This window comes from Manis pentadactyla, chromosome 11 (assembly GCF_030020395.1).
Source record: "Manis pentadactyla isolate mManPen7 chromosome 11, mManPen7.hap1, whole genome shotgun sequence".
Taxonomy (NCBI): domain Eukaryota; kingdom Metazoa; phylum Chordata; class Mammalia; order Pholidota; family Manidae; genus Manis; species Manis pentadactyla.
In genome coordinates, this window is record NC_080029.1 from 25,190,366 (window position 1) to 25,205,660 (window position 15,295).

General features: G+C 51.2%; 1 protein-coding gene across 4 annotated transcripts in view; it reads right to left on the reverse strand.

The window, feature by feature from the left end:
- Positions 1–15,295, reverse strand: part of TMEM63C (transmembrane protein 63C) — a 65,085-nt gene that overhangs the window by 27,889 nt on the left and 21,901 nt on the right. For 2 of the 4 annotated variants that reach the window (XM_036913059.2, XM_036913060.2), the window contains exons 3-7: positions 10,829–10,891; positions 6,619–6,781; positions 5,989–6,068; positions 5,520–5,601; positions 2,128–2,165 (exon numbers count right to left, since the gene is read on the reverse strand). In XM_036913059.2, coding sequence (XP_036768954.2) covers positions 2,128–2,165; positions 5,520–5,601; positions 5,989–6,068; positions 6,619–6,768 — 350 coding nt within the window. In that variant the 5' untranslated portion in view covers positions 6,769–6,781; positions 10,829–10,891. Of the gene's footprint in view, positions 1–2,127; positions 2,166–5,519; positions 5,602–5,988; positions 6,069–6,618; positions 6,782–10,819; positions 10,892–15,295 lie in introns of all 4 variants that reach the window. The other 2 variants (XM_057488283.1, XM_057488282.1) reach the window with 2 other exon arrangements.

A 15,295-nucleotide genomic window follows, 5' to 3' on the forward strand; every position in this document is an offset into this window, starting at 1 on the left:
GCCTTCTGGTCAGGCTTATAGGGTGTGGGCAACTTCTAGCATCCAGTCCAGTATTCAGATTTATTTTTAAACGATACTACAAAGAGCATATTGTCAGGGTTTTCAACTTCCCCTCTAGGGAGTTATTTAGAACTCTCTTATTTTTTTCCTTGTCCCTGCTCAGTGAATTCATTCTATCAAGTTGTCTTCTAGACACAGCTCCCCAAGGGGGCAGCATGCATACTAGGATGCCCAGCTTTCCTCTCTTCCTGGATGATATGTTCCCAATGGAGATGGGTCCTTGGATAGAGTGGGGATGGGGGCAAAGGATTCTCACAAAGACACACACAGCTGTGCCCACTGACCTCCCACTGACCTGCAGGACCAGGTATGCACACACACAGCTGTACACAGAGACTTGCCCCAATGCAACGATGTGTGTCTTTTATGTCATACTTCCATGCACACCACAGAGACACTACCACATGGAATTTTGCTGTTTTGCTTGTACCTACCACCCCCATACATGCACAGACACTTTCTTTCCTTCCCTGTGTCTACCCATTGACGTGTCAGCGGACGGTGGAGAAAATGAGAAAGTCAGCCTCAAACTATCCTACTCCTGAGGATGTGGTCAGCTCGAGCAGGCTCATGCGTCCCAGTTTCCCTTCCCTCTTGCAGCAGAGAGCGGCTCATTTGCCCTCACACCCCTGCCCATCATGCCTGAACTTGTTAAACCCAGGAACCTATAGTCAGTACAGCCTCACAAGGTAACAAACTTCAAATATTCATATATATTATTGGTCATTTAAAAAATACAAAAGTAGTAAAATGCTTGTCAAAAAGTAAAAAGTTAAATTTCCTTGAAATTGTTGACAGGGATTGCTTCTAGGAGGGGTTATGAAGAGGGGTGTGAGAGACTAGAGATGAACTTTCATGTTTCTCTTAATGAAAATGTACTTATGTGAGCTCATGCATATTTTAAAGATTAACAAAGCAAAACTAGAAATGGTGCCAAGAAACAGTGACCCTTCACTCACCCCACATGCGGCTAAGATTCTTGAACCACATACAAACTAGCTCTATCATTTCCTGGGGCCTCAGATGCGTAACAAAGGCTGACTGGAGGCCTAGGCTGTGGGGAGTCGCCTGTTACCAAGGTTGGAGCCCAAACTCCAGAGGCTGCTGGTCCTAAGCCCAGCATGGTTTTCCCAGGGCCCAGTCAGGGTGCCCTCTGCCCTGACAGGCTTTCAGGCCCTTCAGCAGGTCTGGAGGAAGAGGGGTTCCCCGGTGTGGCTCATGGGGATGGCATGGGGGTCTTAGGGAAATGCGTGAATGCTCCCAGCCAGACCCTTGATTGGTGGGCATGGAGGCACCTGAAGGAAGAAGTCCTCTGAGGCTTTGCAAAGAAGCAAATTAACAAGTCCAGCCAGGCCTGGAGCACTGGCCTCTGGGGAGCTGGGAGATCGCACCCTAAGGAGGCCTCACCAGGCAAGAAAGCACCCTGGAGAAGGGGTTTGGAGGGCAGGAAAGATGGGAAATGTTTAGGGAGAGCCCAGGAACATACAGGGCCCTGAGGTGGGGGGCAGAGCTGTGTGCACACATGTATGTGTATGCGTGTGGGGGGTGCATAGAGGTCTGCTAAGTGCTCAGCTGAAGATCAGGCTGGTACAGGGACTCAGGAGAAAACAGGCGACCTGGGGTCTGTTTTCTTGCTAAGTAGGGTCTGGCACTAAAGAAACCCAGAAGGTGAGGTGGGCAAAGGGTGGTCCCTCTGCCTGCCCTTTTGCCCAGTGGGTTTTATTTTTTCCATTTTGCAAATGTGACAAATGATGCTCATAGAAATAAAGCACAAAGAATTCAGGAAGGACTTCTTTTCCCTGGTGTAGAGTTCATAAAAGTGTTCTTATAAGCATGTGACAGTGGTTCTTTCCTGAGGGCTGTGGCAGAGATAAAACAGGACATGGGCTATGTCCAGTTCCCATTTCACCAACTGTAGCCCTGGAATGAGTTCTCTGCCCAAGCTGGGCTGAGGTGGTCTGTGGGGTGTGGGGAGTGGGGTACAGACCTCAGGCCCAGACTCCCCTCACACCTTCCCCCAAATGAGGAAATGCTGCTGTCACACACTTGGGAAGCTCAGGCACTTACTTCATAGTGATGGTGTTGAAGAACCAGGAATAGAAGTGCTGGGGAAAAAAGAGAGAAAGTGTGAGAAAATCTAGGCCTGGGCCTGCCTGTCCCCGCCCGTCCCCACTCTGGGAACCCAGGCAGTGCGAGGGCAGCGTCCAGAAGGGGCCCCCTTCTCAGGCAAGCAACAGTGGCAAGAAAGCCTGAGTACTGGACGGGAGCCGGCTCCATCTGGAACCCGTGTGACTGCTGAGGGCTGTGTCTCCCCCAAAGTGAGGTGACATTAATGCCATTGGCATCCATTTACAGGAATCGGGGGCTTAGAAAGTGGGCCTTGGACTGGAGGGGGAGAAGGGATCCTTTTGGGGGTAGACGTCAGTTGCTTTTTGTCTGTCCCTCGTTGCTTTCTTTGTGAAATGCCCCTCCCCCATGCATGTGGCCTGTGGGCTGTCCATCAAGTAGGGGTCGGCCACCAGTGGTCCGCTGATAAACAAGAGCACGACCCAAGTGGGGCCAGAGGCGCAGGTCTGAGTCAGAAGAGTGAAAGGGACTAGCATGATGGTGGCAGCAACAACTGGGAACGTCCCCAGGGAGGGGGTGCATTGCTAGACAAAATTGGGGATGAAAGTCTAGCCACCCCGCCCCACATGGAGAGTCTTCCTTCACCACCCACCTTAGGGCAAATAGGGGTGCAATTTATTAGGCAGGTTTGTTGATGGGCCCTAGTGGTTATACACAGTGAAGGACACACCTTCTGGGAATCACCTCCACCCCTTCCAAGACAGGTATACAGGTGTATACCACACAAGGCACGTACACGTCCTGTAATTCACACAAACAGGACTGTCCATGAAAGGGCAGAGGTCCTGAGTAGAAGGGGGGCCTATGAGCCTATGAAAATCACACAGACACAGATGTGTGAGTGAGCATCTCTGTCTCACAGACACCCACACACCCACATATACACATACACACTCCTCCGAATGTACACTGTAGCTCTGAAAGATACAAACCATTCAGAAAACTCAGCAGCTGAACAGCAGGCCTGAGAAGCAGACCGCATCTCCCCTCTTCTCCCTGCCCAAGCAGGAAATACCCACAAGTTCCGAAGAGCCCACTCAGCAGACAACATCAAGTGCCAGAGGTCAGTTCACTGCACCCATTTTGGTGGCCTCCTCCTGTCCGCTCCCCGCCACATGGGTGAGGACATCTGCCCTGCTTTGCCTGGGGCCCTACGGTGACTCATTTGCTTCGCCAACACCACTCAGCCGGGCTGAGGCCCCACCGTTTTGGCCGAGCACTGCATGGGCCATGTCCCTACACTCTCCCTTTTTGTCTAACTTCTCCCTCTTTTGCTGGGATGCCCCACTGCTACCATAATTATTTATATTCTCAGGTATTTTAGAAATAAAATGATCTCTGTCATTGCACAAAAAAATACCCCAAACACCAACCAAAGTGATGTTTCTAAAAATAAACCTGAGAGCTACCTTGCAAGGTAGGTGTGACTGTCCTTGTCTCACGGAGGAACCTTTAAGAGATGAAGTGGTCTGAGGCATCCTGGACCTGCTCAGGGCAGGTCCTGGCAAGCAACGGGACGAGGTCTTGGAGGGATCATAACAGAAGGAATATGGTTCTACTGAGTCATCACATCCAACAAACCAGCTGTTAATTACATGGCAGGCTCATGGGGTCAGGGACAGTGGTGAACACGACCAGGTCAGTGTCTGCTCTCACTGGGGAAGCAGACACACAGGTCCGATCGTGTAGATGAGGGATCGGGACAGATCGGGCTAAGAGTGGGAAGAAAGGGAGTGTATTTTCTGTGAGTATGTAACAAAGGAGCTGGTCCCAGACGGGCTGGGCCACCAGAGTCATCCTAGCAAGATGGGGGGTGGGGGAGAGGTGGAGGGAAAAAAACAAAACTGGGAAGGTGGAAGTGATGCTTGGTAATGAGCTGACTGCCCAGCAGCCTGGGCAGGAGCAAGGGCCGTGCACTGGGGTGGATGGCGGGAAAACTCTGAGAGCAGCCATCCAGGAACAGGTTGGGGAGGAGGGATGTCGCGGCATGTTCTAGATGTATTGAATAGGAAACGCCTTTACAGTATCCTCGTGGGTGTATTGAAGGCCACTGGATAACTCCGGCTAGAACCCACAGGGAGGTTTGGCTAGAGATGGAAAATTCAGGAACGATCCATGTAGAGGTGGCAACAGAAATGGTAAGTGTGGGTGACACTGCCCGGGAGGGAAGTGGAGAGCTAGAGGGGGTGGGTCTGGGATCAGCGGGGGACCCCAGGTGCGAGGGGGAGCCCGCAAAGGGATGGAGGAGGAATGGGCAGAGAGGCAGAAGGAAAACTCAGAGAGCATGACGTCATAGAAGCAACCAGAGGTGCCTGTTCAAGAAGGGAGGATGGTCTACAGTATTTGACATTTCAGAGGGAGCAGCTGAAATGAGAAATGAGGAATGTCCACCGGATTTCGTGGCACAGGACCACTGATGACCTTGGGGCCGTCTGGGTGGAGTGACAGGGTGGGACACATTTAGTGGGTTGGGGAGGGAGTGGAGGTGAGGAAATGCAGACAGCAAGCACAGCCTGTCTTTCAGGAGTAGGGCTGTGATGGGGCAGAGGGAGACAGGCAGTCGTGGGGGCAAGGGAGGGTCCCGTGGTCCCCCCACCCTCTGCATTCACGTCCCTGCTCAGATGTCATCTTATGCCCAAGACCATCCCTGGCCACCATCTATAATGTTCCAGCTCTGTTCCATTGGTGGTAAGGGCCTTCCTTGCCCCTTTTTGCCTTCTTGCTGTTACCACTGTTCTATCCGCATCTGGCTTGGCATCTCTCACCCAGAAGGAAAGTGCCATGAGACAGGACTCCAGTCCGCTGAGCAGTGGCTGGCCCATGGCAGGTGCTTCCTAGCAAGGGGCTCAGTGAACGAGCACGCACTGGCGGGGGACTAGCATTCCACAGGAAGAGAAGGAAGGAGAAGACTGGGCTCCACGTGGGAGAGTTGGGTGGCAGGAGATGGAGGGAATCCCTACCTGATGTCTGGAATCTTCTATGTGAAGTGGGAGGTGAGTTCCTTGGCTTAGAGTGGGAAACTGGGGCAGGATTGGGGCTGTAAGAAGGATTGGAGATTTGAGAAGAGTAGAAAAACTAGTTTTAAAAATCTCTTTAAAATAGTAGAATTAGTTAATACTTGGCATCCTAGGAGGTAGGTATGGTTCATATCTCCATCTTTCTGATGGGGAAACAGGCTTGGCAAGGCCGAGGAATTTGTCTAAGGTCATGCTGCCAGAAGTCGCTGGGTGTGGCTGGCTGCACAGCCCCTGACTGTGAGCGGGCTCCTTCCTGCACATGCCAGGGCTGCCCCGGAGCCAGGACCCCCCGGCCCAGGCTGCCTTGGCACCCACCTTGTCCTTGTGCTCCATCTCCAGGGAAATATCCGAGGGAGACGTCTTCTCGCTCTGCTCCCCGTAGATCAGCGAGGTCAGGCTGTGGCCAGGGAAGGCCAGAGAGGTAGAAAAAGAGGAAAGGCCTCAGGTGTCTGCCTTGGGGCTGCAGTCCCCTCCTGCCCAAGAGCGGGCATGCCCCAGTTTGTTCGCTAAGCTGTACACATCTCTGGGGACAGACGGTAATCCCCCAGAACATCTTGGGAGTCACAGGATTCAGCAAGTCTGGATCTGAGAAAAAAGTAGCCTGGTGCCCACAGGTGGCTGCCCTCCAAGTTCCCTACCTGCAGGGAGGGCCAGAGCAGGGGCAGGGATGGCTGACGGGTCACCCGCTGTGGCTAGGGACGGGTCAGAGCCACATCCTGACTGTGGTGGCACATCTTCCAGGGTTGCCAGCAGCTCGCTCCTCCAGGCCCCATCCTCTCCTCACCTGTCATTGTGGATCAGCAGACCCAGGCGCCCATAGTCCCACGCAGCTTTCCGGAGGAAGGAGTAAACCAGAATGATGAGCTACAGGCCAGGAAATGTGATGGCAGGTGAGAAAGCTCATGTCTTCCCTTGGTGGTCCCTGAATTCCCATGGGGGAAACCCTGTCCCTGAGGTCCCCAGGGGCCTCCCTGGGGCCCCCAAACTAAGTGGCTGGCTCTGTCAGGGTGGGGGCATGCCTTTTTCAACTCTGGATTCCCAGTGCCTTGCAGATTCCTGGCACAGAGTGGATGTTCAGAGTTTGTTGAATGAAGATGCTGGTGGCATATTTAGAACTATGGCACAAGAACACTCCTTGAAGAAATCAGCAAGGAGAGAGAGAAGGGAGGTCCAAGGACACTAGCTAGGAGGCCCTTTGGACAACAGCACATGGAAGAGAATCTTAGGAATTCTGCCTGCTCCTGCAGACCCCTTTCCTGAGGCCCACCCACCCAGACCAGCAAGTTCCTGTTTGGGAATCATTTGGTGGGGTCCATTTGGACAGCAGGAGGCCCTGTGGCATCACTTATGAAGGTTCAACCGGCTGCCCCGGCTGAGACCTCGTGGTCTGCCCACCACAGTGCCTGGGACTTACCACCCACAAGATGACGTTAAGGAACAGCACGGTGGGGACCCCTCCAAAGGGCTGCCCCTGCAGGACGGTGCTCCGAGATTGGAAGCAGTCCCTTGCCGATACATTTGGTGCCTTTTCCACCAAATTCAGGTTGTTTGGTGAGACAGACATCCTGGGAGGCTCCCTGGTGAACAGAGGGGTGTCCAGGTCAGACACAAGGAATCCCTCTCACGTTGTAAACTCAGAAGCCTGCTGGGATTTGGGGGAGGAGCACTGAATACACTTCAAACCCAGTGCCCAGTGTCAGCTTGCAATTGGTCAGGCAGGAGGGTCAGCCCTGAGATGGTACATCGCCCTAACCTAGGAGCACAGCTTCCACAAATCCAGTTCTGAGACAGCAGAATAGTCCAGGTCCCTTGGGAACATCTTTATTTTGTACCACTTGCTCCCTTTGTAAAAAGAGTTATAAAATACACATTCAAATGTGTCTTCCTAAAATGCACATCCAAATATGTATTCCTAATTCTACCTTTGTGAAGCTTTTTTCTTATATATAAATGAACACACTTCACAAAGGTGGGTAAGATCATAGGGTGCAAATACTAAGTCTGAAGAACCGAACCACTGAACTCATGGGCTGCCTGTACAGAGAAGGCTCACAGATGATCATCTCTAATGTCCTAAGATTCTCTTATCCAATTTTCAGGAAAGGCAATAGCTCCTAAAACTAAATTAGGTAAGGATCACAAGTGCCTGGCACACAGCTGTGCTCAGTAATGTCACTGTCTTACATCGAACTCGAACCAGGAGACCAGCATCTGCCCAGGGACCTGAACCACTCCAGTGAGCCTAAGACTCAAATGCAGAGCTCTTGGGCACTGGCATCAATATTCTTCAAGCATGGATAAGAGTGGGAAGAGCAGGTGAAAACTGGAGGCAATGGGCAGCTGCTTGGACTTATCCACAAAGTTGCTGTGATTTTAAAAGAGCATTTGTTTAAGCCCAGACCTCTTCTTACCATGGAAGTTCTTCATGACCATTTAAGAAAAGCAGGCTCATTCATTCATTCAACAAATATGTAGTGGACAAGTGCCTTGTGCCAGACTAATGTTGGTGATGCATCAGTGAGCAAGATAAATAAAATCCCTCCTTCTTGAGATTCTAGTGGGAAGAAGCAGTGCAGGGATGAGGGTGAGATTACGATCGTAAAGTGAGTGGTTAGGGAAGACCTTACTGAGAGGAGGGTGTTTGAGCGAAGTCTTGAAGAGAGGGAGCAAATATAGCTATGGGGCAAAGGCCACTTGAAGCAGAGCAACAGGGAGCACTGAAGAAGAGCAAGTGGGCCAGTATGGCTGGACAAGGTAGAGTGAAGGGCATGGCGGGGCGGGGGGAGGATTGGTAGGTGGTGGTAAAAGGGGTTGAACCAAGGAGTGACGTGAAATGACTTATGCATTAATAGAACCGCTTTGACCTTTGTACTGAGAATACATGGGGCCAGGGCAAGCAGAGAGGTAGAAATAGAGAGGCCAGTTAGGAGGATATTGCAGCAATCAAGGCAGGAGATAAGGGTAGCCTGGACCTGAATGCAAGCAATGGAGGTGGTGAGAAGGGTCAGATTGTAGAAATATTTTGAAGGTGAAGCCAACTAGATATGTTGACAGGTTGGGTAGGGACTATGAAAGAGAGGAGTCAAAGATGCTTCTAAGGTTTTTGGCTTGAGCAACTGGAAAAATAGAGGTGCTGTTACTGGATGGGAAAGACGGGAAGTGCAGGGTGCTGAGGGCATCAGGAGTTTGGACATGCTGAGTGGAGATGTTGAGTAGGCTGTGGATACATGAGCCTGCAGTTCAGAGGGTAGACTGCGGACATACATGTGGGAGTCACCAGTATGCAGACGACTCTTAGGGACGTGGAACTTGGTCACCAAAAGAGTGAGCATAGGGGGAGGTCACAGTCTGAGCCCTGGGATGCTCCAGTGTGGAGAGATTAGGCAGATGAAGAAAAAACAGAAAGAGACTGAGAAGAACAGCCAGTGAGGAAGGAGGAAGCCCTGGAAGAGGGTGATGCTCTGGAAGCCAAATAAGGAAAATGTCTCCTGGAGAACGCAGGGGCCCGTTGTGTTGATGTGGCCAAGTAAGACGACAGCCGACAATTAGCCATAGTTGAAGCAACTTGGAGACTAGTAGTGGTGGTCAGACTGAACAGGTGCCTGAGAGTGATAGGAGAGGGCTGGAGTCAGGGGGCAGGAACAACTCCCCAGAGAGTGCTGAGAGGCGGACAGGGTAGGGTGGGAACCAGTAGCACAGGGTGCGCTGACGGGAATGATCCAGTAGGAAATAAACATCTGCTGGGACAGGAGAGATGGGGAATCACTGGAGCAAGGTGAGGGTGTGGGAGGGGTGGGGAACTAGTGCCCAAGTGGAAAACCTGGCCTTCACCCAGAGCCGGACAGTTGACCCACGGTAGCAGGAGGGGAGCAGGTATCCTGGTGTGGTGTGTGGACACACACTCCTCACTGCTTCTGTTTCCTCAGTGAATAGGGGATGGAGTCTCAGGTGCCTGTGTGGTGCTGGTGGTGGGCAGATGTGGGATGTTTGTGGACAGGGAAAAAAGGTGGAAACTGAAGCCCAGGAATGATCCAGAGAATGGACTGGGGTAGTGGACGGATGGTAGTAGGACTGCTGGGAAGCACTGAGCACTCATTGAGGCTCACGGTCTTTAACTGACAAGAGCAGCCACACCCCTTGTGCCTTCCCCAGCTGCATTCATCTGTGCGGTTGCAGACGTGGAGGAGGCAGATAGCTAAATGTAGCCAGGGTGGAGGTTTTCCAAGCAAGTATGAGATGAGACAAGAGTGTTGAAGGTGTAGGCAAGGTGTTAGGTTGAAGGTGTTCGTGACTGGCTGTGGAATTTGAGCCAGGTAAGGAGAGAAATGAGATACAGGGTGGGCAAGAAACAGCGAAAGGTGATGGAGTTCCAATGGGGAAGACCTGCTGAGTCCTAGAGGGTGTGAGCCGACAGAATAGGACATGGCTGCTGGAAAATGAGCTGTGCGACCCTGAGATTAGGAAGGGACTGCAGTTACTGGTAGTGATAAGGTCCAGGGCCTGACCATGGAGTGAGCAGCTGGGCAGTGTCAAGGAACTAGAGAGTTCCTGTCAAGAGGCTAGAGAGTTAGCAGGGTCATTATCTCCGTGGATGTGTGTTATTGAAGTCAGTGAGAATGAAGACAGGAATAGTGGGTCCAAGACAGGGGCTTCAAAGGGAGGAAGGAGAAACCTGGAATTTGCAAAGAGGAGCAAGAAAGATGTCTCTGCGTCGTCGGCCAGGGGTCTTGGGGGAGAAACAGAAGCCGTCCCTGAGGGGTTTGGGAGGGAAGCTGAGTCCTGGGGAGTCTGTGGTTCCAGTTCCCAGGGAGAGAGCGAGGCGCTGAGGAACTGGGGGTGTTTCTGGGCCTCATGGGCTCATCTGTAAAATGGGGATGGTGCTAGCAATTAGCACCCACTTCACAGTGCCGTTAAGAGGACTAAGTGGGTTACGGTCTGTCAGTCATGGAGAACAGGACTTGGAGCACAGGAAGCATCACATAGGTATTTGTAAAATAAAAAGTGGACGGAAAGTTCAGATGGCATAGTGGAATGGTTTCAGGATTTGGAAAGGATTGGGAGATGGGAATGGAGAAGGAAATGAAGGTAAAGGGCCTGGCATGCAGGAGATGGGAGGTGGCCTGAGAGTCTGGACTTCTGGTATTAATTCATAAAAATAGGGGGAAAGACATAATGACATTAATTCTGGAGGAAGGAAGGAGAACACATGAATCACCCTCCTACCCTCAGATTAGCATCTAACAGAGCCTCTCGCCTATCTTTTTTAAGTTTCCCGACTTTCTGCTCTCCTCTCTTTCTGCCTAGGCTGCCCATGGTGTTTCTAGCCCAGGTTATTGGTTAACTCATTTACACTAACATGTTCAGCCAAATGTAAACTTATAATAGTTTACATTGAACATGGTACATCTTAACAGTACACTTTCCGCCAGAGTCACAGTAGCAGCAGTGGCATTTCTAGGATCCCTGGGAGGGATGGGGTGTCTCAGCAAACGCAGGCTGTCTTCTGCCGCAGGAAGCCACAGTTCTGCAGGTAATCACTAGGGGGAGCCCTAGTTGAGGAAGCAGGTGGGGAAGGAGGAAGGGGGCACATCTGAGTCTGAGGGCCTTGGCAAGACTTTACCTACCTGAGTCAGTTCTCCTGAGAGGGTCAAAGTCAAGTCTGCAGGCTCCACTTAGCTGTGCAGCTGCTGCAAAAGACAAATGCAGTGGGGAGACTGGTGACTTAGGGACCCAGGCTGTCCCTGTGTGCATCATCTCTAAGGGCCTCTTTTCTCATCTTTATGCTCAGGGTGCTGGTCCTTTATCACGTATCTGTTTTGTAAATAGTTTTCTCCAGTCTTTTGCTTGTCTTTTCATTTCCTTCCTGGTATCTTTGGAAGAACCAAAGTTTAGAATTTTGATACAGTCCAGTGTATGAAATTGTTCTTTTATGGACCATGCTTTTGGTTTTGAATCTAAGTAATCTGCTTAATCCAAGGTCTTAACGATTTTCTTCTACATTTCCTTCTAAAAATTGTATAGTTTTAGCTCTTACATTGAAATCTATGGTCAATATTGAGCTAATTTTTGCATGTATGAGGTAAGAGTCTAAGTGCGTCTCTTGGGGATTGTCCAGTAATCCGGCACCGTTTGTTGAATTCTCATCTTTAAAATGAGGGGAATAGCATATAAGCCCCTCTCAGGGATGTCTGGAGGACTGGAACTGGGCCAAGGATGTGAAAGAGCACGGCGAACTGCTGTGGAGGCCTAAGGACTTGTGGCTGCTGTTATTACTTGGTTAACACTGTGCATGAGAGAAGGGAGGGGTTCCTGGGATGTGAGGAGTTCTGGCTTCCATCTGGCTCTAAGGAGGGTTGATTCCTGGACACTGCTCTTTCCACTCAACTCCCATTCCCTCATGCTCTCTCATTCCCAAAGCATCCCTCCCTCCTTCCCTCCATCCATTCTCTCTCCCTCCATTCTTCCTTCCATGAAGAAGGGTTGAGTATGTACCATGGGCCAGGCATCATGCCAGGCTCTGGGGACCTGGCAGACCTGGTTTGCACCCCCTTGAGGCTCCCAGACTCACTGGGGAGACACAGAAGCATGGAAAGCACACCCCGCCATGCAGCCCAGCACACTCTAACAGCCCAGGTAAAGGGCCCCAGGGAGGGCCATCCTCCTGTGAGGATGTGGTTACTCCCGTGAGGCAGTGGCTCCTGAGCTGAGACGTGAGTGCTGTCAGAATGAGCACAGTGCAGTAGGGAGCATGCATAGAGGGAACTGAATTAGCCAAGACCCAGAGGGGAGACAGAGCATGGTATTTGGGGACCATGAAAATGAAGTCATGGCTAGAGTATAGCATGGATCACTGGTTTGTTCTTTCAGTTGTTCATCCATTCATTCAATAAGAATTTGCTGCATATCTGCTCCTCCCAGGCCCTGTGCAGACTCTGAAAGTATAAACATGAGCTTCTCTTCAGGCAGTTCACAGGCTTCAGGATTTGGGGAGAGGATTTTTCGGCCAGGCCACCATTCTGCCTGGGAGGACTCTAACTACAAAGTCCCAGCCTCTAAGCTTGGAGCAGGGTGAAAGCCATCCAGCAGGGTTGGGTCTAGTGCAAGCTTGCAGTTCATCTGGCTGGCCATCCCAAAGAGGCGGTGAGGAAGAAGAGAGAGAGGAGAGCCTCACCCCTACCTCACCACCCTCCTCAGCTTCCTCGGCAACAAGCAGAGGCTGTGGAAACTGAGAGCAATGCCCCCCTTTTGTCTTCACCCCTAAACCATGCCCAGACCTTTTTTTCTGGAGGCAGAGATAGCCCTTGGGTGTGAATTAGAGGGGCAGAAAGCTTACTGGAGACCACAGCATCAGCGCTAGAAAGAATGCAACTTGAAATCCAAGGGTGCTGGAGGAACACAGAGCAGGGGCACCAAACTGCCTGGTACAAGGGTATCAGGGAACTCCTATCTGTGGGCACAAATTCACAGCAGAGCACAGAGAGGCCGTCTAGGGCAGTGGGGGTAAGTGGGCTTTCTGAAGACAGACTGTTTAAGCTTAAATCCAAGATCTGCCCTTGCTGTGTGACTGTGGACAGTGACTTCACCTCTCTGAACCTCAGTTTTCATCTCTAGAAAGTGAGGACAACAGGAGTGCTGCCTTGCTGGGTTACTGTGAGCATGAAATACGGTAATTCACATAAAGCCATTCACATAGTGCTTGAGAAATGTATGTGCTCAGTATTGGCCAGTACTGGCATCATTCTCAACAGCTTATTTGTGAGGTGGTGATGAGGGGCCCAGACTGGACCTTTCCTAGTCTCCTTCCACCTGCTCTGTTCTAGTATAGGCAAGAGGAAAGCCGCAGGGTATGGGAAAGACTGTCCAGTACCCTGCAAACTGCAGCCTGTAGGTGGCCGTTGCCTCTGTTCTTCCTGTGCAGAAAAGCAAATGTCAGCCTTGCTTTTGGGGCCAAAGAGGGGGCAATGAGAGGTGGTGTTAATGCTGGCTGGAGAGTCAGGACTCTCAGGTTCCCTCCTCAGCTGCACATCTTATCTGATCGGGGAGTGTGCAGCTTCTCTCCCTTCCAATTTCCTCCCCTTCCTGGCCTCTAGTGGCAAAAGCTGCCATGAGTGGCAGGGCTGGCCCTCAAACCCAGGCAGTTTGTAACTCTCTGCTCTGCTACCTTCTGGACCCTCTGGGCCTCTTCTGGGCTGGCAGTGCTGGGCAGGGGGCCAGAGGAGGGGGATGACCCCACTCAAGCCCTGGTCCAGGGTTAGAACTCTTACCAGCCTTTCAGGGTGGTGCTGTGGAAAGTCCTGTAGACTGAGGGATTCCAGGAGAGCTAATCTCTGGGCCACCTGTTTGGTCTTGGGTAAGTACCTTCCCTTCTCTGGGTCTCCTGTCTGTAAGATGAGGGGTTTCAATGGGAGGTGTCTGAGGGCCAGGCTGGATCTGGGACTCCAGATGTCTCAGAGACAGCCTACAGCCTGAATTTCCTGGCATTGCCTGAGCCCACTCTGCTCCAGCAACCCCAGGAGTTCCTAGCAGCTGGTCTACAGGGTCTGAAATTTGTTTTGGAGGAGCATATCACTGTAGCCATAAGCCACATCTGAGGAGAATAAGCTGTGGGTAGGGAGCTATCCCCACATCCTCTCCCAACCCTGTCCCTCACCAAGTGCACAAAGCCACAGTATCTGTCCCCCAACCCTTACTACCACCTGGACTTCTGCTTTTCAATAATTCATCTCCTTTTGTTAAAAACAGGAAAGAATATTTCCCATGGTTCTGAACCTTAAATAAATGAGTTCCTGACCATGGGCACCCCTCCCACTTCCCCTTCTTCTCTGGATCTCTCTCCCATTCCATGCTTTCTGCTCTCAAATCTTCTCCTTCCCCAGCTTTACAGGATGTCAGCTCAGTGGCTCAGGTTCACTGTCATTGCTAGTGGGCTAGGTACTCTGGAGGAGAGGCAGGAGAGGAAGGGGGTGTTACTGCAGTGAGGGTTCTGGTTAATGTCCTTCTCCACCCACCATGCTAGCTGGCCAGGAATCTTCCCCTAAGTGGCAATAAGCCCTTCCTTGCTCTTAAGTGCCCTGAGTCTCAATCTACTCATGCCTTCACAGCAAAGGATAGTTTGACCAACTTCATATATGAAGAAACTGGGTCGCCAGCAGTCTGAGAGAACTGCCTAAGGCTTGGGGAAGTGGTGGATTTGGGATTACAACTTAGGTTTTTGGGCCCCCATTCAGTGCTCTTGGGCTTGGATCAGTGACTCTTCAGCCTAGGGATGGGGATGGGAGTCAGTGGAGTCACCTGGAAGGTGTTTAGTAGATCCAGGTACTCATGCCTGACTCCAGACTTTAAGAATGAGCATCTCCAGTCGATTCTTATGTGCAGCCAAGATAGAGAAACAACAGCTTAAGATTTCCAGGGTTATTTGCATCTAGATCAGGAGTTCTTGAAGATGAAAAAGATTTTCTGACTCCACCTAAATAAGGAAGGAGGATAAAGTGGTTTGGGGATGAAGGATGGTGGGTGGCTCAGTACCTCTGATATCATAACGCAGTGGGCAGCTCATGAGGCTGGTCTTTTTATTCTCACAAGAGAATTCTTACACCCCTTTCAGCCAGTTCTGAGTATGTGGAAAGTTGGCTGAAGATCCACAGAGGCCAACACCACCCCCTTGAATCTACAAACTCTTGCATTTCTGCTTATGCCAGAGGTCACTGGCCTGGCCACTTCTTTGTGGGGCATCATGCCTACCCTCTTTCCTGTCTCCATGTCTCTCAGAATTGCTCACCCCACCCTGACTGAGCTCAAACACCTTCTTCTGGGCTCAGCTGGGGCCCTTGGTCTCATCAGCATTTATAGCCCCTGAGTCCAGCTCAAATGCTATTCCCCAAAGCTTTCCTCCAATGAGCAACTCAGTCTGTACCTCATCCCCACCCTCTTTACACAGTTGGCCTCTGCTACCACTTCCTGGCACTAGTCTCTCATTTTCCATGCACGTGAGCATCCACTTATCCAACAAATCCATGGGCTCATGGATGGCAGGTTCCATGTTATTGTGGTTCTTCCATAATGATCACTATAGAATAAGCCTCAGTGAAAGA